General features: G+C 36.7%; 1 protein-coding gene across 6 annotated transcripts in view; it reads left to right on the top strand.

Moving 5' to 3' along the window:
• Positions 1 to 23,448, top strand: part of METTL4 (methyltransferase 4, N6-adenosine) — a 44,327-nt gene extending 20,879 nt beyond the window's left edge. For all 6 annotated transcript variants that reach the window (XM_064577864.1, XM_045886974.3, XM_045886975.3 and 3 more), the window contains 4 exons: positions 10,346 to 10,520; positions 13,265 to 13,371; positions 13,761 to 13,852; positions 19,706 to 23,448. In XM_064577864.1, coding sequence (XP_064433934.1) covers positions 10,346 to 10,520; positions 13,265 to 13,371; positions 13,761 to 13,852; positions 19,706 to 19,851 — 520 coding nt within the window. In that variant the 3' untranslated portion in view covers positions 19,852 to 23,448. The remainder of the gene's footprint in view (positions 1 to 10,345; positions 10,521 to 13,264; positions 13,372 to 13,760; positions 13,853 to 19,705) is intronic.
• The last annotated feature ends 4,466 nt before the right edge of the window (positions 23,449 to 27,914 follow it).

Below are 27,914 nucleotides of genomic sequence, written 5' to 3'. Positions count from 1 at the left end.
TGCTCGATATGATTTAAGTCTTTTTAAATTTATTGAAACTTGTTTTGTGGCCTAATATATGATCTGCCCTGAAGAATGTTCCATGTGCCATTAAAAAAAATGCGTTCTGCAGTTTTTGGGTGAAATGTGCTGTATATATGTATTAAGTCCATCTGGTTTAATGTGTTAAGGGCAAAGTTTCCTTACTGATTTTCTTTCTGGGTGATCTATGCATTGATGTAAGTGGGGTGTTGAAGTCCTCTATCATTATTGTAATTAATGTCAATTTCTTCCTTTAGGTCTATTGATATTTGGTTTATATATTTAGGTGCTACTATATCAGATGAATAAATATTTATAACTGTTATATTATCTTCTTGGGTTGACCTCTTTATCATTATGTAATTCTTTTCTTTATCTTTTGTTGCAGTCTTTGTTGTAAAGTCTGTTTTGTCTGATATGGGTATTGGTACTCCAGCCTTCATTTTGTTTTTATTTGCATGGAATACCTTTTTCCATCCCTTTATTTTTAGTCTGTGTTTGTCTTTAGATTTGAAGTGATTTCTTGCAGGCAGCATATAGATGGGTCTTGTTTTTTTCAGCCATTTAACTTCCCTGTGTCTTTTAATTGGAGCATTTTAGTCCATTTATATTTAAAGTAATTACTGATAGGCATGTGCTTATTTACACTTTAATTGTTTTCTGGTTATTTTTGTACTTCTCTGTTTATTTGTCCTTCCTGTGGTCTCTTCCCTTGTGATTTGATGGTTTTCTTTAGAGTTATGTTTGGGTTCTTTTGTCTTTATTTTATTATTTTTTAAAGATTTTATTTATTTATTTGAGAGAGAGAGAGCAAGCACGTGAGAGGGGCGGAGGGTCAGAGGGAGAAGCAGACTCCCTGCTGATAGGGAGCCTGATGTGGGACTCAGTCCTGGGACTCCAGGATCATGACCTGAGCCAAAGGCAGTCACTTAACCAACTGAGCCACCCAGGCGCCCCTTTTGTCTTTATTTTTTGTCTATTGTAGCTTCTTGGTCTGTGGTTCCAATGAAGTGTATATATATATTGACCTAGATATTTAGCAGTCTGTTTTAAGCTGATAGTTGTTTCAGTTTGAATGCATTCTAAAAGCACTGCTTTTTTACTGCCTCTTAACATTTTCTGTTTTTGACATCATATTTTACATCTTTTTATTTTGTATATCCCTTAACTACTTATTGTAGTTACAGTTGAGTTTACTTTTTTGTCTTTAACCTCATACTAGCTTTTTCATTGGTTCATGCATTGCCTTTACTATACTTTTGCTTTTATGAGTGAGATTTTTTCTTTCATATATTTTCTTGTTTTTAGTCATGGCATTTTCTTTTCTGCTTAAAGATCTTTTTTTTTTTTTTTTTAAAGATTTTATTTATTTATTTGAGAGAGAATGAGAGAGAGCACATGAGAGGGGGGAGGGTCAGAGGGAGAAGCAGACTCCCTGCCGAGCAGGGAGCCTGATGTGGGACTCGATCCAGGGACTCCAGGATCATGACCTGAGCCGAAGGCAGTCGCTTAACCAACTGAGCCACCCAGGCGCCCTCTGCTTAAAGATCTTTTAACATTTCTTGTAAGGCTGGTTTAGTTGGGGTGAATTCCTTTAGGTTTTGCTTGTCTGGGAAACCCTTTATCTCTTTTTCAATTCTGAATGTCAGCCTTGCTGAATAGAGTATTTTTGGTTGTAAGTTTTTCCTTTTCAGGAGTTTAAATACATCCTGGCACTCCTGGCTTGCAAAGTTTTTGCTGAAAAAATGAGTTGATCATCTTACGGGATTTTCTTCATTTATGACTTTTTTTTTTTTTTAATATTTTATTTATTTGACAGAGAGCGAGACAGCGAGAGAGGGAACACAAACAGGGGGAGTGGGAGAGGGAGAAGCAGGCTTCCCGCTGAGCAGGGAGCCCAGTGTGGGGCTCGATGCCAGGACCCTGGGATCATGACCTGAGCTGAAGGCAGACGCTTAACAACTGAGCCACCCAGGCACCCCAATTTTTTTTTTGTTTTTTTTTGTTGCCGCCTTCAACATTCTCTCATTATCTTTAACTTGCAATTTTATTTATAATGTGTCTTGGTGGATTTCTTTGGTTTTATTTTATTAGGGACTCTATGCTTTTTGCATGTGATATGTGTTTCCTTTCTCAAGTTAGGGAAGTTTTCAGCCATTATTTCTTCAAATTTTCTGGCCCTTTTCCTCTCTCTTTTCCTTCTGGGACCCATATAATATGAATGTTAGTATGCTTGTTGTTCCAGAGGTCCCTTAAAACTGTCCTCATTAAAAAAAATTTTTTTGCTGTTTTCACTATTCTCTTTTCCACATTGCTGATTCATTCTTCTCTATCATGTAATCTGCTTTTGGTTCTTTCTAATGCATTTTTCATTTCAGTTATTGTATGCCTCAGCTCTGATTGGTTTTTTATATTTTCTTTCTCTATGTTGAAGTTGAATGATGAGCATCTTTATGATCATTACTTTGAACTTTTTATCAGGTAAATTACTTATCTCCTTTTCTTTAGGTCTTCCTTTTTTTCTGGGGTTTTATCTTGTTGTTTTGTTTGGAACGTATTTCTCTGTCTCCTCATTTTATTTGATTTCCTGTGTGTGTTTCTATGAATAGCTGTAAGAGCTAAGTTTCCTGGTATTGAAAGAGTGGCCTTATGTAGGACTGCCTGCTGCATAGACTGTATGCCTGGTAGCTTTGGCAGGCGGGCTGGAGCTGGAGTGGGCATGACTTGGGGGTCCTGGGGCATGTTGTGCTGTGGCCATCTCTGTGGAATTACTGGAGCAGAAGTGGGCTTAAGCTTGGTATGTCTCAGGATGTGCTGTGCTGTGGGCACAGGCCAGTTGGGTCCTGGAGGGTGTTGTGTCAGGGCTGCCTTGGCAGGATGGCTGGAGCTAGGGCTGATGTGGTTGGGGACTGGGGGTGTATTGTGTGGGGGCTGCCTTTGAGGGATAGCTGGAGGCTGGAGTGGGCCAGGGGTCTGGAGTGTGCTGGGGTGGCCCTACCAGGTTGGTAAAGTACCCGGACCCAGCTTCTGTTTACACTATGAAGGTAGATGCAGAATGTAAAAATGGCGCTTGCTGGTTCCTCTTACCCCAGTGAGAGTTCCATTGGTTCTCTACCTTTTTGTTGGAGGCTCTAGTGTTAGTACATGGATTTCCTTCATTTATAGTCTGTTTGCAGTTTAAACTGCTATGTCCTGAGGGCAGGTGAGCCTGTGCATTGGCCTCTCATTAATATCCTTCTCTACTGCAGGTCACTTAGTCAAGACTGGGGTTCCTGTTATGTCCATATTTCTCCTACTTTTCCCTATTGGTCCCTTTATCATTTGTTGTGTAGAAGCTGTGCAATCAGCCTTCTCTTCTTCATCTGGAGGAATGTCTCTCTATATAGGTATAGATTTAGTGTGTGGGAGGAGATGAGTTCAGAGTCTTCCTGTGCCACCATCTTGGACCCTCTTAGCAAATTTTAATGCTTTCGGTCTGTTATTTATTTATTTATTTATGTTATGTTAGTCACCATACAGTACATCATTAGTTTTTTATGTGGTGTTCCATGATTCATTGTTTGCATATAACACCCAGTGCTCAATGCAATACGTGCCCTCCTTAATACCCATCACCAGGCTAATCATCCCCCCACCTCACCCCCTCTGAAACCCTCAGTTTGTTTCCTGTAGTCCATAGTCTCTCATGTTTCATCTCCCCCTCTGATTCCCCCCCTTCATTTTTCCCTTCCTTCTCCTAATGTTCTCCATGCTATTCCTTATATTCCACATAAAAGTTAAACCATATGACACTTGTCTTTCTCTGCTTGACTTACTACACTTAGCATAATCTCCTGGTGAGTGATCTCTTTTTTCTTTTATTATTAGATTGTAAACATTAGATTGGGTGCTCTTTGTGAGAAGGGTACTAATATAGGTTTTTTTTTTTTTTTTAAAGATTTTATTTATTTTTTAGAGAGCGAGCGAGAGAGAAACAGCATGAGAGGGGAGAGGGTCAGAGGGAGAAGCAGGCTCCCCGCCGAGCCGGGAGCGCGATGTGGGACTCGATCCCAGGACCCCGGGATCACGACCTGAGCCGAAGGCAGACGCTTAACCATCTGAGCCACCCAGGCGCCCCTAATATAGGTTTTTTTTTAAGATTTATTTATTGGGTGCCTGGGTGGCTCAGTTGGTTAAGCGACTGCCTTCAGCTCAGGTCATAATCCTGGAGTCCCAGGATCGAGTCCCACGTCAAGCTCCCTGCTCAGCAGGGAGTCTGCTTCTCCCTCTGACCTTCCCCCTCTCATGTGCTCTCTCTCTCTCTCTCTCATTCTTGCTCTCTCAAATAAATAAATAAATAAAATCTTTAAAAAAAAAAGATTTATTTATTTATTTGAGAGAGAGAGAGAGAGTGAGCATGAATGGAAGGGGCAGAGGGAGAGGGGGAGAGAATCCCAAGCAGACTCCACTCTGAGTGCGGAGCCTCACTCGGGGCTTGATCTCATGACCCTGAGATCACGACCTGATCTGAAACCAAGAGTCCAGTGCTTAACCGACTGTGCCACCCAGGCTTCTCAGGTTTTTGAAAACTAGATTAAATTAACCATTTTAGGCACTTTAAAGTGTGCAGTTTAGTGGTTTAATTCATTCATAATGTTGTACAATTACTACCTTATCTAATTCCAGAATATTTCTATCATCCCCAAAAGAATCCCTGTTCCTCCTGTTTCCCCTCTTTGCCCAGTCTCTGCAACCATTAATCTTCTCTTTGTCTCCATGAGCCTACCTTTTGGGACATTACATATAAATGGAATCATATGACACGTGGCCTTTGTGTCTGGCTTACTTCATTTGATATTTGTTTTCATAGTTCATTCATGTTTTAGCATATATCAGTACTTCCTTTTAATTGGTGCATAATATTCCACTGGATGGATGGATGGGTGCATGCGCACACACACACACACACACACATATATACATACAACATTTTATTTATCCATTCATCAGTGGGTGATGTTTGCATGGTTTCCAGCTTTTGGCTATAGTGCTGCCAGTACATTTGTGTACAAGCTTTTCTTTTTTTTTTTTAAGATTTATTTATTTGAGAGAGAGAGCGTGCATGCATGAACAGTAGGGGCAGGAGAGGGAGAGTGAATCACAAGCAGACTGCATGCTAAATGTGGAGCCTGACATGGGCTTGATCTCACAGCACTGAGCTGAAACCAAGAGTTGGATACTTAACCAACTGCGCCACCCAGGCGCCCCTGTACAAGCTTTTCTGTGAACATGTGTATTAAAGAATTTGGCCTTGCCCAAAGTTTCACCTTTGCCTTCAGCTTCTGGGAGGGAATCTATACCTGTGCTTGGGTTGGGGGGGAAGTTGGGAGACTGGCTATATAAATAATCTTAGGGTGGGGACTGCTACACGAGAAAGGCCAACCATGTCATTTAGGGTAGGCTTTGGGTCCCAGTGATATTAGTCAACCTGGAGACTGAGTTCAACCACCTGGGCAATTAGTCACTCTATTTTGCCTATGTAATGCATCTCCAGTGAAAACTCTGGACTCTGAAGCTGGCTTAGCAGTACTCTGTGTGTATTATCACACATAGATGCCAGGAGGGTAATGTGTTCTGATTCCATGGGAGAGGACCATTGGAGGCTCTGTATTTATAAGCCCCCAGACTCTGCTCTGAGTTTCTTCTTTTGGCTGATTTTAATCTGTATTAAACTGTGATAACCTTTATGTGATAAATTGTAATAAGCCATCTCTTTTAATAAGCTGTAAACATGATTATAATAGCTTTCAGTAAAGTTCTATGAGTCTTTTTGACAAATTATTGAACCTCAGAGTGGTTTTGGAAACTGCCCAAACGTCTAGTTGATTGTACAAGAGAGGGCAGTCTTAAGGCCTGCTCCATCAGACTTTGTAGTTGCCTACTTCCAGACAGCATGTTTTCATTTATTTTGGGTATATACCTAGGAGTAAGGTTGCTGCATCACATGGTAACTCTACCTTTAACTCTTGAGGAACTACTGAACTATTTTTCACAGTGGATGTGTCATTTTACATTTTACATTCCCACTGGAAACATACGAGGGTTCCAGTTTCTCCACATTCTTAGTGACACTTATTTTCTGTTTTGTTTGTTTTCAGTTATAGCCATCCTGATGAGTATGAAGTGATATCTGTGGTTTTGGTTTGCATTTCTCTAATGACTAATTATATTGAACATCTTTTCATGTCCTTATTGGCCATCCTTATATATTCTTTGGAGAACTGACCGTTCAGATCCTTTGCACATTTTAAAATTAAGTTACTTTTTGTTGATTTCTAAGAGTTCTTTATACATTCTGGATATTAGGCCCTTACCATATATGGTTGGCAAGTATTTTCTCCCATTTTCTCTTGTTACCTTTTCACTTTCTTTCTCGTGTTCTCAAAGCACTAAATTTTACACTTGGTTGAAGTCCAGCTTAACCTATTTTTCTTTTTGTTGCTGAGCATTTAAGAAAATTTAAGAAACCATTGCCTTAATCAGGGTCACAATGATGTACACCTATGTTTTCTAAGAGTTTCAACTCTCACGTTTAAGTCTTTGATCCATTTTGAGTTTAATTTTATGTATGATGTGTGGTGGAATCACAATTTTATCCTTTTGCGTTTGGATATCCAGTTGTCCCAGCATCATTTGTTGAAGACTGTTCCCAGTTATTTCTCATTATTAGAGTTAAGTGTTAAATTCAAAAGAATCAAAGAGTCCAATTTTATATTCTTTGGTAATGTGTTCCAGTTTTCTGTAAGAATTTTTTTTAAATACTAAATTTAAATTTCATTTGCCTTTTATTTTAATGAAAATTGATAGTTTTTTTATATGTTATTCTTGAATACTCTTTAGAAGTTTTAAAAAAGTAAATGCTTGATCATAATTAGCAATATCTTTGGAGGCAGCTTTTATAATTCTGAAAAATAGACTCATTCCTTTTATAATATTTTATGATACTTTTACATAAGCATGTTTTGAAATTTTCTGTTTAAAAAAATTTTTTTTGAAATTTTTAATTTTTTTAGCTTGTAAGTATATGTTTATGATTTTTTTGTAATGATTTATCATATTGTTTCTTTCCTTCAACTTTTGATTTAAAAAATTCCAAACTTTGAGAAAAGTGAAAGAATAATACATGAATATCAAATTGCCTTTCCTCTAGATTCACCCGTTTTTAATATTCTACCACATTTGTGTGTATTTTCTTTCTCCATCTCCATTAATTGCCATTAATAATATTATCAAATACACATTATGTGTGTGTGTGTGTATACATATATATATATATATATATTTTTTTTTTTTTTAACCTCTTCTCAAAGTGTTCTTTTATGGCTATATTTTTCTTTTCAGTTTTCAGATTTAAGCTCCAGTCAGGGATCACACATTATATTTGGTCTTTATTTTTCTTTTTTTCCTTTAATGCAGAATAGTCTCCTGGCCATTTTTTACTTTTCAGGATATTGACTCTTTTTTAAGATCCCATGTTCCTTTTTTGTAGATTTCCTACCATTTGGATTTGTCTGATTGTTCCTTCATGAGATTCAGGTTAAATATGCTACTTTAGTGATAAAGATGCATATTTTGGAATTTGCTCGGTGATTTCTAGGAGATTAAAACTAAAAAATGGAATATTTCATTCCTCCCCCCTTACCGCACATCAACCCAAATAAATAAAATCAAGGCAATCAAAGAATCTGCAGTTATTGGGAACATCAAACTTCAAATTTTTGACCTGATGTTTTTCATACTTTGGCAAACTTAGTTTTTTTAAGTTACCACTTTGATTATAAGAAATGCTAGTCTACTAGAAGAGCACTGGTCTGGATGGTAGGAAATGGGTGCATGAGATATGAATTGTTTTACTCATTTATTTAAGAAATACTATTGATCATATCCTCACATTATACAGTTGCTATGTGTGAGAACTGGATTCCAGTGTTTATTGCATTTGGCCATTAGGATGTCATTTACTTTTTTCCAGAGCAGGTATAGTAGTAGAAACCTCATTATAGTCAACTGAGGAATAAAATAAAGGAGACAAAGTAGAAAGATAGATGCATACCAGTCCTTAGCTTAGCTGTAGAATTGAGGGAATTTCTCTTCTCTCTTCCCCTCCCTACCTCCCCTGTTTCTCTCTTTTTCTTCCTTTAAAACCTAGGCTGATGGTAAGGAACTGCTAGAGAGGTTGAGACACAGAAGGAGAGGAATAACTAGCATTGTAAGATACCGGAAGATGGGAATAAGAACACAGCTGGAGGGGTAAGCTTTAGATAGGTGAAGCCGTACCATTTGATTTAAGAGGAAATGTATACAAATGGATAAGTGAAGGTATATAAGGAGAGAGAGGGGGTTAGGTAGTTGAACGGGTCAGGTGGTCTTTATTTTTACTGATACATGAGTTAACTTCATCTGCCAAGAGTGAGTTTAGGTAAGAGATTTGAAAAGAGAAGAGGGTTTGTAGTTGACTAAGGATAAGTAAAAGAATTGATGAGTCATTTTGAGAGCCTGAGAATGGGTTTAATTGACCCAGTTCTTCACTTCTGCGTTTTTCTCCCCATATGAAGAGGTTGAATTGAATTGTGTGGAAGTTGGGTTGAATTGAAGATTAGAGGTTTGAAGGAGCTGTGGGGTGAAGGGTTAAGGGGTGGATGGGAATTTAGGGTGCTAATGAGAGGGCAGTGAAATGATTGGTAGTTTGTGGAGAAGAGGTGCACGTGTGCAGGAAGAAATGATAGACTCAATAAAGTAGAGGAATGGGGCACGGTTTGCTTTGATAAGGTCAAAGAATAGGTTAGGGGTAGAAGGTTACAGCCAGAGATAGATCAATGTTTAGTTTCAGAGATGGAATCAGTGTGAGTAATGATGAGGTCCAGGTTAAGGTAACTGGAATGGATTATTGGGATGAATGCAATTGTATTTGTTTAGGGGAAGAATAGTTGAGGTATACACATTATATAAATTGTGCCTTGAAATTGCCAGGATAATGGCAAGATTTGTGTTAGTAAGGTAGAAGGATCTTAGAGCTTAAAGCTTCATTGATTATGGAGAGTGAGGAAGAAATGGGTTCAATAAAGAACATTACATTCTAGCACAGTCAGATGGCATACCTCTCAGAGAAGTGGATTTTATGCAAATGTGGAGGAGTTTTAGCCTGGAAGCGGCTAATAGGGGAGCTAGGAGAATACGGACTCTCCTCTCTCTGTTGTGTGTATTGGGTGTTACAGAAAGGCCCACATTCATTAGATTGGATTTTATAGAGCAAGTAGCTCCAGCAAGAGAAACTAAACTTTATGCTATTAATGACTAGGGGGTGCAAGACTATAGAATTTTTTTTAAATGAAAGCATGAGGGTTTCGTTTCGTTTCGTTTCGTTTCTTTTCTTTTTTTCCTTTCTTTCTTTCTTTCTTTCTTTCTTTCTTCTTTCTTTCTTTCTTTCTTTCTTTCTTTCTTTCTTTCTTTCTTTCTTTCTTTCTTTCTTTCTTTCTTTCTTTCTTTCTGATTTTATTTATTTATTTGAAAGAGAGAGAGGAGAGAGCACAAGCAGGGGGAGCAGCAGAAGGAGAGGGAGAAGCAGGGAGCTCCATGACTTGAGCTGAGGACAGACGCTTAACCGACTGAGCCACCCAGGCACCCTGAAAGCATGAGGGTTTCAAAGAGCCAGTGGAATTGATTGGAATAAGAAAGAAGCAGGATGGGGCGCCTGGGTGGCTCAGTCAGTTAAGCATCTGCCTTTGGCTCGGGTTGTGATCTCAGGGTACTGGGATCAAGCCCCACGTTGGGGGTCTTTGCTCAGTGGGGAGCCTGCTTCTCCCTCTCCCTCTGCCTGCTGCTCCCCCTGCTTGTGCTCTCTCTTTCTGTCAAATAAATAAAATCTTAAAAAAAAAAAAGAAAGAAGCAAGATGATAGATTGAGGGTTGAAAATATAGTGGAATATTGGGATAGTTTCAAGACTCACTGTGATGGGGTCCATGTGTAATGTACAGATTATGGAAACCAAACAATGATATTTGATTAATTTTGAATGGGAGACAAGCATATTAGTGAAATTACTGGAATGTAATACATTTAGAAATGATAAAGCTAGCCTGACAATTTTCTTATTAAAAATGAAAAAGGGTTAATTCTGACTTGCATGTAATAATGTGTCCACTGGGTGTCACTGTGGCTTCACGTTTAGTTACACAAATAAACAGGTACAGGAGCTTTGTGGAGTCAATATTACATGGGTCTTCTGTCTGCTTATTTTTCCTTTTTGCAGTGAATTTTGCTAATATCTTTTTCTGGTTTTTTTTAGGTACAGCTATTTATCACCATTGCAAATAAAGCAGATACCTATTCCTAAATTGGCGGCTGCAAACTGTCTTATCATTACTTGGGTGACCAATAGACAGAAGCACCTGCGTTTTGTAAAGGAAGAACTTTATCCTTCTTGGTCTGTTGAGATAGTTGCTGAGTGGCACTGGGTAAAAGTAAGTTGAAAAATTAACTTATTTGTTAATATAGTGTGACATATAAGTCACATAAATATAGCATCTAATTTTTAATACTTAACATGGCACTGCTCTACTTCTTCAAAACAGTCTATTTAAAACTTTTACTTTGATACTAAATACTTGTTTCTTTTTGATGCTAAATACTTATATCTTCTTATTCTCAAAGGCTTTTTACTTTTTGTTCTGTGTCTTTTTGTGGTAGAGTCTCAAACTGCTGGCCTTAGGAAATAATTGATTCAGGGAGATATCAGGATGACATTCTAAAAAGCTCTGATGTCTGTAGTTTAAAAAACAACAAACAAAAACTTTGGAGAATCTATCAGGAAACATAGAAATAGTTTTGTCCTTCATCTTCTTGCTCTTTACGCATCCACAATTTCAGTCACCCTTTGTGGGTTCTTTCCTGTTTTTTTTTCTTTTTTCTTATGTTGCTGGGGATGGGAGGGAGAATAGCTAAGTAACCCAGCTTGGAAGAGGTGGAAAGAACCAAGAACCTTACGTACTTGAAATTTTAACTTAGGTCCTCAGTGCCTTATGTGCTGCTATGCCTATTTTGAAAGAGATGACTCCCAATTCTTGGATTGGTTGAATGATCTTTAATATCTCTGTTTACTATAAAGAACAAAAAAATACAGAAAAATAAGGCATCAGTTCAGAGTCCATTGGACATCCTTTTAAAGATGCGTTGTCTACTTAGATGAATTTTGCAAAAGTCCTCCTACATTTCAAAAAGATAAGCCAACTTGTTATCACTTGAATGTTTAATATTTGTATAGCTGATACATTCATTTTAAACGGGAGAGTTCTATTTTTATGTACTTTGTATGTATTTTGTGGTATACTGGTATATCTTCTAAAAGGTGTGTATATTGTTTATTTGCACCTATTTTAATGGACTTAGCAAACAAACATTAACAGTGGTATCTTTGCTTTTATAACATACTTTGGGCTTAGCTTTGGTTGATTTGGTATATAGGACATTGATGGGAATATAAAACTCCATTCTACCCTGTACATTATGACAGTTCTCTTATTGTCAGAGATGGGGGTCAAAGTCAGGAAAAGGGTACCTTCTGAAATCAAAACCAGTAAAATGTTAATACATAAAATCTAAGACTACCCTATTCATTTGTAGTACTAATCAGTATAAGAGATGATATGATAAGCCCAGAGTTTAAAACAAAAATACAGTATATTATATGAAACACTGTTAGGTACCTATATGTACTGTTATAACAGAAGAAGTAATTTGCATTGAATATAAAATATATCCAAATAATAAGAATTTGCCTGTATTTATACAGCACTGTGTGGAAGAGAGCCTGCTTCTCCCTCTCCCTCTGCCTGCTGCTCCCCCTGCTTGTGCTCTCTCTTTCTGTCAAATAAATAAAATCTTAAAAAAAAAAAAGAAAGAAGCAAGATGATAGATTGAGGGTTGAAAATATAGTGGAATATTGAGATAGTTTCAAGACTCACTGTGATGGGGTCCCTGTGTAATGTACAGATTATGGAAACCATAATCACCCTAGAGGTGATAATAGGACTTTACTGATTTGGCTTTTTAGTTATCTTGATATTTAGTAAAAGGTTCAATAGATAATAGCTGTGAATATTCTGATGGTGAAAATATGTATTTTAATGGCTAGTTAATTGATATTGCTATTATAAATTGTGTTTTCAATTTGATTAGCTTTAAGTGAGTCTTTGAGAGTATGATCACTCCAGGATGAAATGACAAAATTGAATTTCTGGATTAAAATGCCAAGGGATTAGACTAAGTATTGTCTATCTTATCAGTCTCTGAGGTTTTTTTATTACTAATTCTAGCTCTGACAGTATTTAATGACACTGTATTCTGTAAAGTTTAATAAGATATACTTTATTATACTCCACTTAGTCACATTGCCAGTAATCAGTAAATATTATTTGAATGAATAAATGAATTAATGATAACATGGTTTCAGGAATACATTTTAATGAAAAGTAGATTTTTATGTGTAAGATGATAAAGTGATATTTAAAATATGTTAGTCCCTTATAGCTGCTCTGTCCAAGTGATGCTCACTAGCCATGTGTGGCTCTTTAGCACCTGAAATGTGGCTTGTCAAAATTGAATTGATGTGGGACGCCTGGGTGGCTCAGTTGGTTAAGCGACTGCCTTCGGCTCAGGTCATGATCCTGGAGTCCCGGGATCGAGTCCCGCGTCGGGCTCCCTGCTCAGCAGGGAGTCTGCTTCTCCCTCTGACCCTCCTCCCTCTCATGCTCTATCTCATTCTCTCTCTCAAATAAATAAATAAAAAGAAAAAAAAAAATCTTTAAAAAAAAAATAAAAAAAAAATTGAATTGATGTGAAGTGTAAAATATACATTGGATTTCAAACACCTAGTATGAAAGAAGAAATGTAACTTACCTCAGTAACTTTTTGAATTTATTACATATTGAAATAGTATTTTGGATATGTGAGACTAAACTAGATATATAATTAAAATTGCTTCCACATTCTTACTTTTTTTAATGTTTAATGTTAGTAGAAAATTTAAATTACTCATGTGGTTTGCATTTGTGGCTTACATTTATTTTTATTGGATAGCACTAGCCCAGAGGTTTAATTTCTTTCTCTTTGGCAGAAACTGTATAGTGATAGGAAAAAAGCCAAACTCTTTCCTGGATATTTACAGATGTATGGTTCTATTTTGTTTTGTTTTTTTGTCTCCTATCAGATCACCAATTCAGGAGAATTTGTGTTCCCGTTAGATTCTCCACACAAAAAGCCTTATGAAGGTCTTATACTGGGGAGAGTTCGAGAAAAAACTGCTGTACCATTAAGGTAGGAAAAGTGATTTTTCAAAATTGTATAAATGTATACAAAATTGTATAAATGTATACAAAATTAATAGTATAGTGATCATTGATTTTCCTTAATTTTTACATTTTTGAAAATCTGAAAATGGCCCAGACCAGAAAAGTGTGAATGGTATGGTACATGAAATTTTATATTATCTTTTATCTAGTGTGTAAGTGTCATTATTGAAGAAAAGGAAATTTTTGGTAATGTCTCAGTACTTAAATTGCTGATTTACATTATTGCTTCTATTCTTGAATTTATTTTTAAATTCAGATTCTATTTGAAAGGTGAAAAAAATCAAGGCAACTGTGACTTATATATGAAAAATTGTCTTTAAAATATAATTTACTTTGTTGTTTTGTTTTAATTAGGAATGAAGATGTAAAAGTACTTCCCATTCCAGATCACAAGTTAATTGTCAGTGTGCCCTGTACTCTTCATTCACATAAGCCACCGCTTGCTGGTATGTTTTTATAAAATAGAATTGTTATGACGTCTGTCAAATTGAAGAAAGGATTGAATTTAGTATTTGAATGGTGTAGAGATTGGAAATTAAATTGGATGTTTTATTTTTGTTAATACTCTAAAATTTTACAGCAGAATTTATGTATAGTGTTTTTATTTATTTTGTTACAAAAGCTTTATTGTTTTCATTTGGTCCCTGACTTGAGAGAGGGCTCTATGATGGTTAGAGGGCTGCCTAGTGGCTGCAGGGAGAGGCACAGGCAGAAACTCTGACATCAGGGGGATGTGGAGGTGCCCGTCAAAGGCTGCTGGGCTCTGGAAGCTCCTAGTTGTGCTTGAGGATGAGCCTTTTGAAGAGATACTTGACTGGCCCGGCCCAGCCCAGGACCAGCCACCAACCAACCTGTGGAGGTTAGTCAGGTGGTCACCCAAGTTCTTGATGAGTTTTGCCTCCTCATCTGGAAGTGGCTCTCCAGGAAGTCACACAGATGGGGATTTAATGGGCAGAACCCAGAGCATACATATCCAGAAGGGCCTGGTTCAGGTTGTTCTTCAGGGCCGTGCAGCTTCCGTGGCATCTACGGCTTTGCCTCACTCATTTTGGGAGGGATTCTTCATGTTTTGGAAAGGGCGTGGCTGCCGTACTGGTTTTGCATCTTCTAAGAGATGCCTGGCCAACTTGAGGAAGAAGTGCCTAGGCCTTCCGGAGTCACATCGTCACAGTCCAAATAGAAGCCCTGAGAGGTGGATGTAAGAGGTCTGCAAATACAGGTTGACCAGACAGTTAACAGTGGCCTCCACCTTGGGAGAATTATTCTGAGGAATCTGGGAGCTCACCGTTTGTCAGCAATAAGGAGCTAACCACAAAAAATGGGGTGGCTGGTCCTGGAGGTTGTTCCTGGAAAGGAGATTGGAAGGTGGTCAGAGATTGGAAGAAGGGGGTCCCTGGGTCTGTTCCATCCAGAGACTGTTGAACAAGATTATTGAACCGTTGAAGCAAGAGATAGGTTTGTGGGATTGCCAGCTGCGCTGTATAGATTAGTTTTATTTCACCTCTGCTTTTCCTTTTATACCATTTTTTTTTAGGTTCCCCTTATTATTGGTTGTTACTCCCTCACTGTCCTTGATAGGCTAAAGACTGTTGGGGCAGCTAAGGATTGTAGTTCTACTAGGGGCTTTATTTCACTATGAGGGCTCTATCCCTTGCTTGTTTTGAAACCAGGAGCTCAGAAAAGCAGACAGAGAGAGAGAGTGAGAATCCCCTTGATACTTGGTAGAGATTCAGTTTTATGTTGAGGTAGTGTTGCTTTTCTGAACTATTGGAAAGGTAATTGCTGCAGCCTAGAATTCTTACTAGCCTTAATGCTTTATTTAGTAAAATGTGCATCATTCAGTGAAACTAAGCAGCAAGGAATAATGGAAAGTTTTAGCTTTGGAGATTGACTAACATGAGTTTGAATCCTGGCTCTGCTACTTAATGAGTTACTCTAACCATTTTTTACCTCAGAGTCCTCATTTAAAGAGCGACTAATGATATTTAATCTTTTAGAGTTGTGAGGATTGCTTATAATATATTTGAAATTCTGTAGTATATAGTAGAAGCTCTGTAAATGCTAAATTTTTCAAGTGAGAGTTTAAAAAAATAGGAATGTAGGGGCACCTGGGTGGCTCAGTCACTTAAGTGTCTGACTCTTGATTTTGGCTCAGGTCATGATCCTCAGGGTTGTGACATCAAGCCCCCATGTCAGGCTCCTCACTGGGCATGGACCTGCTTAAGATTCTCTCTCTCTCTCTCCCTTTCTCTGTGCTCCCCCCCAAAAAATAGGAATGTAAGTCCTTGAGACATACTCAATTTGTGATTGTTTCCTATTCAAAAAATTTGAGGAATATTTTTTTTATTAATTTGGTGATCCCTGCTTAAAAAACCCAAAACATTTAAGCTGCCACTCAGGAAAACTACAGGGTCCCCAGCCTATCATATTATTTTGTAGAATATGGGCTAGTTCATGAGCTAGAATACATAGGAAAGTGAATACAGAGTCTCAAGGTAATTTTTATTGATAGCGCTTAGGATTTCTGTTATCTTAAATTGCTTATGCAGAAGAATTTGTAGTGTTACTTCATTTGAGAAATACTCAGATGTTTTCCTGATGATCCATTCTTGACTTAGAGGCATGCTGAGTGAATAATTATCTTTAAGCTTTGTACTGTCATAGACTCTTAATTGCATTAATATTATGACTTAAATGAGTGACATTGTACTGTTCTTTGAGAAAAAAATTGTTTGGTACCAGTATTCAATGGAGGAAATCTAATTTGTATGCTTCTAATTTGAATTTTCTCTATCATTTAGTGAGTATCAAAGCGTAATTTAGTGTTCGTCTTAGGGCTTATTTTTTTACTTTTAAAAGCCAAGACCCAGCCTTTCATTCTCAATTTATAGTTAAACTGTTTATCAATTCCTTTTACATAGGATAAAATTATGTTTAAAGATTAATCTTAAAAAAACAAGGTTTTAAAATAGTAAATAAAAATTAGTCTTTTATTAATCCTAATAAAAATCAGCCTGTATCTATGACGTGCAGTTCTGCCATATGCCCAGTAGAGGGCAGCACAAACACATTTTTTTTTTTTTTTTTTTTTTTGGATTGAGAACTTTTAAAAAAAGAAAAGTTAGATTTTGCGGGGGGCCAGGGGGTAATCCATATGACTTGATATGTAATCCTTATATTTTGGTTAGGTGGTGGTAGACAAGAAGTATTTGTAACCCTATATTTTTGAATTTATGTTACTACGTAGCCAGTGCATATATTTTTAGGTATAGAGCTATACAAATTAAAGCCATCAAAAAACAATTTCTGCATTGTATTTCACTCTGAAATCCTAACTCTAGGTTTTAGGATAGTACATGTTCTATTCTATATGTAATGCTTAGAACTTTTACATGTAAATGTTCTTAAACTGTTTTATGTAAATTCATAAAATAAAATGTTCTCTCTTTTGCTTCTAGAGGCACCAGGATTTTTTAAAAAATTTAATTTTTTAAAGTAATTAATTTTTTATTATGTTATGTTAATCACTATATATTATATCATTAGTTTTTGATGTAGTGTTCTATGATTCATTGTTTTTGTATAACACCCAGTGCTCCATTCAGTACGTGCCCTCTTTAATACCCATCACCAGGCTGACCCATCCCCCCACCCAAACATTTTTAATTTATTGCTACATTTACTCTGTTTTTAAATTTTGAAGTTTCCTGCTACAGATTAAAAGATAAGCCTTCAATAGCTATGGCTTGTAATCTAATAATTATAAATGTTTATAAAATTTAAAGATTTAAAAGTATTTGGATCAAAATTGTTTTTTATATTTTACCTTAGAGGAATTTCCACTCCTTTTACTACTTTACTCACTAACAGTTTCTATCTGAAGAGTAAAACACAGTTTGATAAGATTCTGTGCACTGTGTTGGAGCCCCTTCTCCCCTAACCCTGCCCTTTGTTCCCAGAGCAAAAAGGGAATGACTGGCTATGCGTGGATTGTTTCCTCTCCTTTGATTAGAAGTATGTTTTGCTAATGTCAGATGTTATGTAATTATCTAAGTATATGTATCTGTCCTATTCTTTAATTTATACATTTGAATTTACTTTTTAAAAATTGAGGTATAATTAACATATACCAGTATATTAGTTTCAGGTGTACAATGATTTGATGTATATATATATTGAGAAATGATCACCAATCACCATAAGTCTAGTTAACATCCATTACCACACATAGTTACAAAATGTTTTCTTTGTGATTAGAACTTTTAAGATCTCGAGTTTACTTTTAAACTGATATTTAAAATTAGTAAGAATAAAACATTTCCATTCATTTGCTTTTATTTCTTTTGCTTTGTTTTGAAATGTGGTTAACATTTTAAAAATATTACTCCTTGACTTTCTATTTTTCTCAACCAGAAAGGAAAAAAAAACCATGCAGAAATGTGTTACATTGAGAAAGTAGGAGGTAGTAAATGGGTTTAGGTTTTATGTACTATATTTGTCAACTCCCAAGTGCCTGGCCATCTTTTTCTACTAGATTGTGTACTCTTAGAAAACATGGATATCTGTTTCCTTTGTTAAGTTCCATAATACTGATTATAGTGGATGCTCAGAATAGTAAGCATTTTTGACTGGCTGACTCCCGCCTGTTTGGACTCCAGATTATGGTTTAAGAATAGAGTTGCTAATGTATTTGTACCAAAACACTGAACAAACAAACAGAAACAAAGAAAACTTTGCTTCATATAACTTTACCACATTAAAAGTGAATTGAGGTTGGTAAGGCATTGAATTCATGGAGAAAAAATGGAAGAGTGATATAAGTTTATTGTCCTCTAAGACTCTGGGGAAGTCTTTCTCTCTCAGGTTTAATAACATTTAATTATACACTTATTTTTTTTTTAAAGATTTTATTTATTTATTTGAGAGAGAGAATGAGAGAGAGAGAGCACATGAGAGGGGGGAGGATCAGAGGGAGAAGCAGACCCCCTGCTAAGCAAGGAGCCCGATATGGGACTCGATCCCGGGACTCCAGATCGTGACCTGAGCCGAAGGCAGTCGCTTAACCAACTGAACCACCCAGGTGCCCTAATTATACACTTATGAAAGGACTAGAAGTCTCATGTTAGCATCCCCTAAAAGCTATCAAAGCCCAAATGTGACTTCAGTTGGGTTATAGACAATGAATGCTTTAAATTCTTTGATTTTTGATAAACAGGACCAATACTTTTATAGAAATAAACAGTTCTTTTGCTGTGAGAGTGATTGGGAGAACATTATGAACATGAAATTTTTTTAATATATTTTCTTTTAAACTTTACCTATATCAAGTACTCCTAAGGAATACTTACCATTCCTAAAGGGAATTTGATAAATTTCTTCCAAGCTCAATCTTCTATAGTAATTAAGAACTATATTTAAAAAATGCTCTTCTAGGACTTTTCATCCCTGAATTGTTATTTTCATACCCAGTTCCTATAATGTGGTTAATATAGCTAACCAGCAATGATCAAGGTTAAATTGATTTAAATATTTGTAATCCAAGTGAACATGTGCTTTAAAAAAAAAAAAAAAGCTTTTATCGTTTTTTCTTTCTGTTACTGTGTATCATAGCATTTAGTCAACATCTGTATGAGGTAGCTTTTTCCTGAAAAATACAATTTTTAGTAGTTATTATTACATTACATAAGGACTACTTGTGGAAATACGATGGTGAAATTTTAGGTAAAAAGGATCTATACTTTAGAAATGATGGAATGTGCTACCAAGTCCTAGCTTTGAGGGTATTGTATTTGTTACTTATATTGTTCAGTATTTTTATCGGTACCCAGTTCTTCATTTACTGCTCTCTTGCTGAGATATATGCTTGCAGAAACTTATATTTTATCATCTCAGTTTTTTAAGTGGGTTATTTTTGTGTTGTTTCTATATACTTCTTTTTCATGCACAGATTACATTTATTAAAAAAATTAAGTTAGTACTCAGGAGATATGTTAGCAGTAATGGAAAACTGAAAAGTCACCTGTGAGGGTGTTAAAATTCTTATTTCTCATCTGCAGATGAAAACTGATAATCAAGACTCTTGAAATTTCTGATGGTGTGTTTCCAATCTCAGGAGTGGTTATTTCAAATGACTTCTAACTACCAATAGTAAAGCCTATGATGAAATCCTTGCAATTAATTAGCTGTCCTTTTTTTTGTTTGTTTAAGGAAACATTCCCGCTTTTCTGCTTTAAACTGCTAAAAGGAAATTGATTCCTTTCTTAACAGTAATTTTTGTGTTTTTTCTCTTTTTTGGACAGAGGTTCTAAAAGACTATATCAAGCCAGATGGGGAATGTTTGGAATTGTTTGCTCGAAATTTACAGCCAGGTTGGACTAGTTGGGGCAATGAAGTTCTCAAATTTCAACACATGGATTATTTTGTTGCTCTGCAGTCTAGAAGCTGACTATGATCTTAAAGTTGTGATTTTCTTCACTTTTTCCTCACCCCTTTTTCCTTCATTCTAACTGATATTTCCTTTTCTCACCAACCAGTATGCTTAGAAATGTAAACAGGACTTGGTTTTTCTGCCAAAGACCAGAAGTGACTAGTCTTTATGTAATTTTGAGATGAATTTACTTCCGTTGTACTAGTAGTCCCCATTATTCCGGATTCACTGCAAATAAAGAGGTAAGCAGTTAGAAAAATGACAAGACTTTGTTATCGAAAAAGTTCGGAAAGCACGCACTATGGACCAGAGGTCATAATTCTGCCTATGGATGTGTTTCATTTGGCCCATATGGTGTTACAAAAGAAATTTGAACCATCATTCTGAAAATTTGAACCATCATTGTGAAAAATCTACACATAAAGTGTAGATTTTCGCTTTTCTCTAAACATCAGAAGCTCTGGCTGCATTGAGGTCTGTATTCTTTACTGGCATCAGTCAGTAGGACCCAGTGGTAGCAGCTCACTTGGGAAGGGACATGGGCTCTGCAGTTTACCACAAAAACACTTACTCCATGCCACTCACTTGTATTGTCTACGTGGCCCCTGTGCAACCCAAATTTATGATCTCTGGTATACTGTTACGTTCTGGAAAAAATACTGAGAGACCTGCCAAGTACCTCATCATTGTACTGAGCTTATGAAACCTTTTTGGAGGGTTTTAAATTGCATTCAAGGTCACTTTTCTTTTTTTTTAATTTATTTTTATTTTTATTATTATTATTTTTTTAAATTTTTTATTTATTTGAGAGAGAGAGAATGAGAGAGAGAGCACATGAGAGAGGGGTGGGTCAGAGGGAGAAGCAGACTCCCCACCGAGCAGGGAGCCCGATGCGGGACTCGATCCCGGGACTCCAGGATCATGACCTGAGCCGAAGGCAGTCGCTTAACCAACTGAGCCACCCAGGCGCCCCTCAAGGTCACTTTTCAAGTACTTCTTAGTTTTGCTTGGTTTTCTAGAAGATTTAAAGAGTATTTCTTATAAAAATGTCAGAAGATGGGGCGCCTGGATGGTCGTTAATCATCTGCCTTCGGCTCAGGTCATGATCCCGGCGTCCTGGGGTCAAGCCCCACATCAGGCTCCCTGCTCGGCGGGAAGCCTGCTTCTCCCTCTCCCACTCCCCCTGCTTGTGTTCCCTCTCTCACTGTCTCTCTGTCAAATAAATAAATAAATAAATAAATAAATAAATAAATAAATAAATAAAATCTTAAAAAAAAATGTCAGAAGATAATACCGCTTATGATTTAAAAGATATTTATATTATTTACAGATTTCCCACAAATATTTTTTTACTAAGTAAAATATTTTTTACTGAAATGATTCTTTGAAAAGCATGCTGATTTGTTGTGTATAACCTTTTTTTAAATTGAGATACAATTTCACATAAAATTCTCCAATTTTTACTATAGGATTCAGTGAGTTTAGAAAACATATACTATGGTTGTCTGTCTACCACCATAATCGTGATATAGAACATTTTCTTTACCTCCAAAACTCATGTGTCCAATTACAGTCAATCCCTTCCTCCCATCCCTGGCATTTGGTGAACAATGATTTGTTTTCTATCATTAGTTTTGCTTTCTTAGAATTTCATATAAACAGAATCATAGAATATGTAATCTATTGTATCTGGCTTCTTTCACTTAGCATTTTGACAAAAGTATTTATATAATTTACAGCTTTTCTACAAATATTTATCTCCTAAATAAAATGTTAGATTGAGATGGTTATCTGACACATTTGCCTATTTGTTTACTGATTTTGCCAATGAAAAAATGTTATTTTTGAAGTTTGTTCATTCTTTGTGTGAATATATATTATAGGCTTAACTTTGTATTTATAGGGATACTCTTACTTGTTATTGAAATGAAAAAAGGCATTAAACTTGAAGCAAACATCTCACAACCTTATTTGAAACTCTTTCCAGCCTCTTGTACTATTTATAGGTTTTATATAATTTGTGGAAACGTTTTATTCTCACCAAGTTTTTGGACTTTTATTTTTGCACCACAAATACTGATACTTGAGAGAAAAAGAATTTTTATTCACTGAATGTGGTATTCAAGACACAGAGGGTTGGTTTTTTTTGTGTGTGTGTGTTTTGTTTTAGACACAGAAGTTGTAGTCTTAGCTCTGTTCCTAAGTTGTACAACCTGTGGGCCTTGTTTGTAATACCTGTTTAATTATTGGGCTCTTTTTTGACCAAAAGATCATTCTGGAAAATGGAACAGTCACATACCTTGTGAGAACAAAAAGGCCAGACTAAGAGCATTGAACTTTGACTTCATTACCCCTGAGTTTTAGCCAACTGACCTAATGAACTTTATTATTCATTTAATGTTATATCTTCATTCAGAGATTTTTATATTGCTTTTAAAGCCTGTAAGGATTTTATTTTCTATCATATTTTTTTACAGACTTAAAGTCTTTTAGGACTCTTGGAAATGCTTAGACAAAGGGATAGAGCTAATGTTTGTTGAATAGTGTGTTACTCTTTGCTATGCTTTTTACATTTTATTGCATTTAATCCTTGTGCAGTCCTGAGAGTATTATCTCCATTTAATAGTTAAGAAAACTGAGGCCCAGGAGACTATTTTGTCCTAAAACCTATAGTAGGTATTGGAACTAGGATTAGAATGCACAGCTCCCTGACTTGTAGCCCAGCCCTAGAGTTTGGTTTGATTTGGAGGCCATGCAATCACAATTGGCTTCCTGAGCAACCACACAAAAAGCCATTTCACCTGCACATGGTTAACGGCGGACACCACACTCGAGAAACTTTGGGGAATCTTGCCTCATGAGATTGTATCCTTAGAATTCGTGGCTTTTCTCTTGACACTCTTTCACCTTCCCATTCAGGGTCCATTAGAGTAAAATCACAGAGCAGGTAACTGCTCTTTTGGAAGCAGATCGTCTATAAGTTGGTCCTTTTTGTCTTCCTTTCTTAGAAAGGGGAAGTAATAATTCTTATCTTTTAAGTTGTTATGAGGATTAAATGAGTTAACACATGTAAGGCACTTAGAACTGTACTTGGAATATTTTAAGCAATCAATGTTTGAACTCTTCACATATTTTTTAGTTTCAGGTCAAAAGGTTTTCTTTCACAATTTGTACTCCAGTTTGGGGGATTCACCTGCATACTGTCCACAGAGTTTTTCTGTCTAAACATCATATTTTCTTGATCTTTTTCTTGAGATCAGATTTCCTAGCTTGCACCCGGTTTCATACACGAGGAAGCTTTGAAATCCATCATTTCCATTGTGGTCCTGCCTGGAAATAAATAATTAAAAACAAAACAAAGGCCACATGTAGCTTTGGGTTTCAACTCTTGACTCTGAACTTCATTGTTACTGTACATTGTTCTTTGATGACTTCCATAGGTGGTTAATTGGTGGCCTTTCTGATGTTTCTTCTATATTCAGAAACTTTAGGCTCATGTCACATTAATTTTGGTTCAGAATAGATCTGTTACACTTTGATGGATGATCTGTTACACTTGCAGGACCTTGATTTTTATGTGCAACAGCTGTGGACTGAATGCACCCTCCCAAAATTCACATGCTGAAACTCTAACCCTCAATGTGATCGTATTTAGGGGTGGGGCCTTTGGGAGGCAATTAGGGTTAGATTAGGTCATCAGTGGGGGGGGCCCTCATAATAGGATTAATGGCTTTATAAAAAGAAACATGGGATCTCACTCTGCATGCAAGGACCAACAAAAGGCCAGGTGAGGACATAACCAGGAAGATGGCTCTTACTGGGAACCTGACCATGCTGACACCTGATCTTGAACTTTCAACCTCCGGAACCCCAAAGAATAAATGTTTATTATGTAAGTCACCCAGTCTATGGTAATTTGTTATAGTAGCCTGGAACCACCAAAGAAATTTTCTCATTGATAAGATACCCATCAAGTAAATAAGGCCTTTTTCTTTAGATAGTCTGAAAGTGAGAATAGGTTTTTCTTCTTGGATGTCAACATTTGAGCTCCCTCAAAAAAGCCAGTGTCACTGAGGGCTGGTTGTCTTCTTGGAGGAGGACAGAGAGATTAGTCCATGACTCAGGTCTGGGCCTGGCTTTAATTGCTACCTTGCTCCGTCCTTGCTGTAGGCTGTATCTACCTTGTCCTATTCTAATCCTTCAAATTCTATGACTCAAACTCATTCTTACCAGAAACCCCAAATGCACCTTTTCAGATTTGGTACCCTAGAGACATACCTTTAGTGAATTTTTATATATTCAGCTTCAGTGAAACTTTGGGTTTTCTACTGACGGTGATTCAGAGGAGGATTATAAACATATGAAAGGCCCTCCCTTCCCTGAAGGCCTGCCACACCCTGGGAAGCACCACAGCACTGTTGGCGTAGTTCTCTGGTTATCAGAGTTCTTTTACTTCAGTTATGTCATTTTACCCTCAAAGCAGTTTTATAAAGTTGTGGTTATAATGAGGGAACAGGTTCATAGAGGCTAGCTGACATGGCTAATAAGTGATAACCAGGACTTGAATTCTGATTCCTAAATTAATGCACTTGATGTATCGTGTTTGCTAATGAACCTGAGATCTTAATAATAGGCTCATTAGCTGCTAATCAGAGGATCCATTGGGTAGCCTGAAGTAAATTTAGAATGGTTCATATATAATCATCCAAACATACCCTTCTCAATATATGATATCATCAGTTTTAAGTTATTAACACAATATTTTCATTAGAGATTTTAGTGACATTGATTGATAGAGTGCCACTCAGAATCACTCAGAATCAGATGGGCTGTGAAATCCTTTGACATAAGCCGTTAGCATATTTACCATGCAGTTATGCGTTCCTCAGATTAGCCATTTTAAGTTCACATTTTTAAGGAAACTCTTATGCAAAATACAGATTTGGATTTGAAGATGGCTATTCAAGTAGTGAGAAAGGAGAGATTAAATAAGGTAAGTACAGGTGCAAATTATTTTATGTACCATAGTAATCTGTTACCAGTGTTTGGATGTATGGACAAACCCAGAACTACATAGACGGCCTTAATTCATGGTTCTACTGACGAGTCTGCTCCAGCTTGAAAGCAAGTCAGATTACCATGATAACTCCACAACCAGCCTTTTCCCTTAAATATTCCTAGGAGTTAACATAAATCTTCTGGGACTTATGTGAACTTGAGGGGAACTTCTTGGTCTTTTTCAGTAGCAGTCCAAGTCCTTGGGACCATGTAAAAACAAATTGATCTCTAGGGGTGGAGAACATGAGGAAACTATTTTTTTATTCACTTTCTCTGATTGGGTTTTGGCCTAATTATCAGATAACTGACACAACAATGGGATAACTTTGGATGACAACTAGGGCAAATGAGTGGTCACTTACAGTGTTAAGTCATTTTTGGTCAATATCTCTAAGGAAAAACATAAGGTACCCAGATTGATTTTTAGCTGCTTCTCCCCAAATTGCCCACATATATCCTGATCGTTAGTCAAACTAGACTGTTGTTATTTGAATTTAGGACTCTGTGCTTTTGCTCATGAATCTTCCTCAGTCAGGAAAAAACTAGGCTGTGGGATCAGCTGGATTTATATTTTGAGTCTTGATATTCATCTTCTGAGTGACTGAGTAATTATTTAAACTATGCTTTCCTGTTTTCTGAAGAATAAGAAGGCTAATCTTTGGACTTTGTAGGATTATTATGAAGATGAAGTGAAATAACGTATGTAAAGTTGCCTAGCATAGGACCTGGTACTTAGAAGTTATTCAATATATATGCTTATTTCTCTTTATTTACAGTCTTCCTGGCAACATGTCTTACTTCATGATCCACTTTTTTTCCCCCCTAAAGGAAGGCTTTTTTTCTTGCTCTTAGAGCCGCTTTTTACGTGTATGGATTATCCAAATAGGTTTTCCCTCACATTTATCACGGAAAGAGAAAAGTGGTTTATTCTTTAGGTGGCTCACTGGAAAAAAATAAAAAATAAACGACTTTATATCCTCTTGAATACCTTATGAGAGGAGGACGAATTTTTATTTATGTTTCTCCTACCAGCATACCTGGAACTGCCAGTATTTAATGAATGAATGAACTAACTCTTGGCCTTCAAGTATCTTTGAATTCTGTTAAGTAGATAAGACTCGTGTAAGAAACCATTACAGCATAGCAAACCACAGTGTACAGTCAAAGATTAAGTGGTGGAATAGACAGAAAGTGATGCAGAAGTTTAGAAAAGCAGATTACTTAGAGATCACTAAGCAATGTGAGAAAACGGAGCAAACCAAGTCCTGATTAAATTTTTTTTTTTTTTTCTAACTGTAATGATGTTACTAGACAGTAGGCAGCTAAAATGTGTGAGTTCAGAAGAATTATAAAGAAAGCATTTTGTTCTTTCTAGATTGTAAACTTTAAAATATTTTATATTTCTCTAGAAATACAGAGGATATTAGTACATGCAATTTATTTTATCAATTTGTTAGAACCAGAGGCTAAATTAACAGGAGTTTTTACTTACTTCTCTGTATTTTCCACCTTTTGAATGAAAATGTTATTTGGGCATCTTTTCTAGAGTTGTCTAGTAGGATTATTTTTATTATTTTACAGCTGTGCTGAGGTATAATTGATATAAATTGCACATACTTACAATGTACAGTTTAATGAAGTTTGACTTCTGTTTATACCTGTGAAGCTACCATCACAAACAAGATAATAAACATAATCTTGGAAGATTTTGTCAAAGCCCTGTATATCTACGTTTTATTCCTGTGCAATAATATGCATTCTGTACCGTAGAATTGTGTGCATTTTCTAGAATTGTACATAGATGAAATTATACAGCATTCACTCTTATTTTTGTGTAGCTTCCTTTCACTCAACATAATTATTTTGAGATTCTTTGCATGTGTATCAATAATTCATTCCTCTTCATTGCTGAGTAGTATTAAATTGTATGGACATACCACATCTTATCTTTTCATGTATTAGTTTTCTATTGCTGCCCTAACAAATTACCACAATCATAACGATTTAAAAGAACACTCATTATTAGTTTACAGTTTTGTAGGTCAGAATTCTGGGCAGTCTCATCTGAGTCACTGCCTAGGATGTCAGAAGACTAAAAACAAGGTGTTGGCTGGACTGAGCTCTTATCTGGAGGCTTTAGGGAAGAATCCATTTTCAACGTCATTCAGGTTGATCGCCAAGTACAGTTCTGTTTCTTTAATGGCTGTCACCTAGGAGCTGCTGCTCTCCAGTCCTTGCCCATGGCTCCCTCTATCTTCAAAGTCACAATAGCACATTGAGTACTTAGCCTTCGATTCTCTCTGACTTCCCCTTGTGCTGCCATCTAAAGAAAAGGCTTTTAAAAAGGGCCATGGTGATTTGATCAGGCCCACCTGAATAATCTCCCTTTTGTGAGTGATATGTGATCATATTCACGGGTTCCAACCAAATTCAAAGGGGAGGAGATTTTATAAGTGAGAAGCTCTTTGGGAGTCATTCTTAGAATTTTGCCTACCATGGGCCCAGTTTCTGGCCTCCAGTGATCCATGTCTGTCCCACTGTAAAATACATTAGCACCTTCCCAAGGTTTGCAAGGATATCATTCCATCAGTTCAAAGTCCAGGATCTCATCTAAATTTCTTCAGCTTGAAAGTCTCAAATCTCATCCTTTAAGTCATGTAAATCAGGTTAGAACAGAGGCATCAGGGGGCACTTGGGTGGCTCAGTCGTTAAACATCTGACTTTGGCTCAGGTCATGGTCCCAGGGTCCAGGGATCGAGCCCCACATCGGGCTCCCTGCTCAGCGGGAAGCCTGCTTCTCTCTCCCACTCCCCCTGCTTGTGTTCCCTCTTTCTCTGTGTCTCTCTCTGTCAAATAATAATTAAAAAAAAGAACAGAGGCTTCTGGTATAATCCATTAAGCACAACTTCAGGGCAAAAGTCCTCTCCATTAGTGGACCTGTGGAACTAAAGAAACAAGTGACCTGCCTCCAACATAATCAACATACAATGGTGGGACATGCAAAGCTTAGGAGTTACAGCTAT

This window comes from Mirounga angustirostris, unplaced genomic scaffold, assembly GCF_029215605.1.
Source record: "Mirounga angustirostris isolate CCGP_5_RB_7025 unplaced genomic scaffold, mMirAng1.0.hap1 SCAF_14, whole genome shotgun sequence".
In the NCBI taxonomy this organism is placed as follows: Eukaryota; Metazoa; Chordata; class Mammalia; order Carnivora; family Phocidae; genus Mirounga; species Mirounga angustirostris.
Note: the sequence above shows the minus strand (reverse complement) of the source record. Positions and strands in the feature narration are given on the sequence as shown.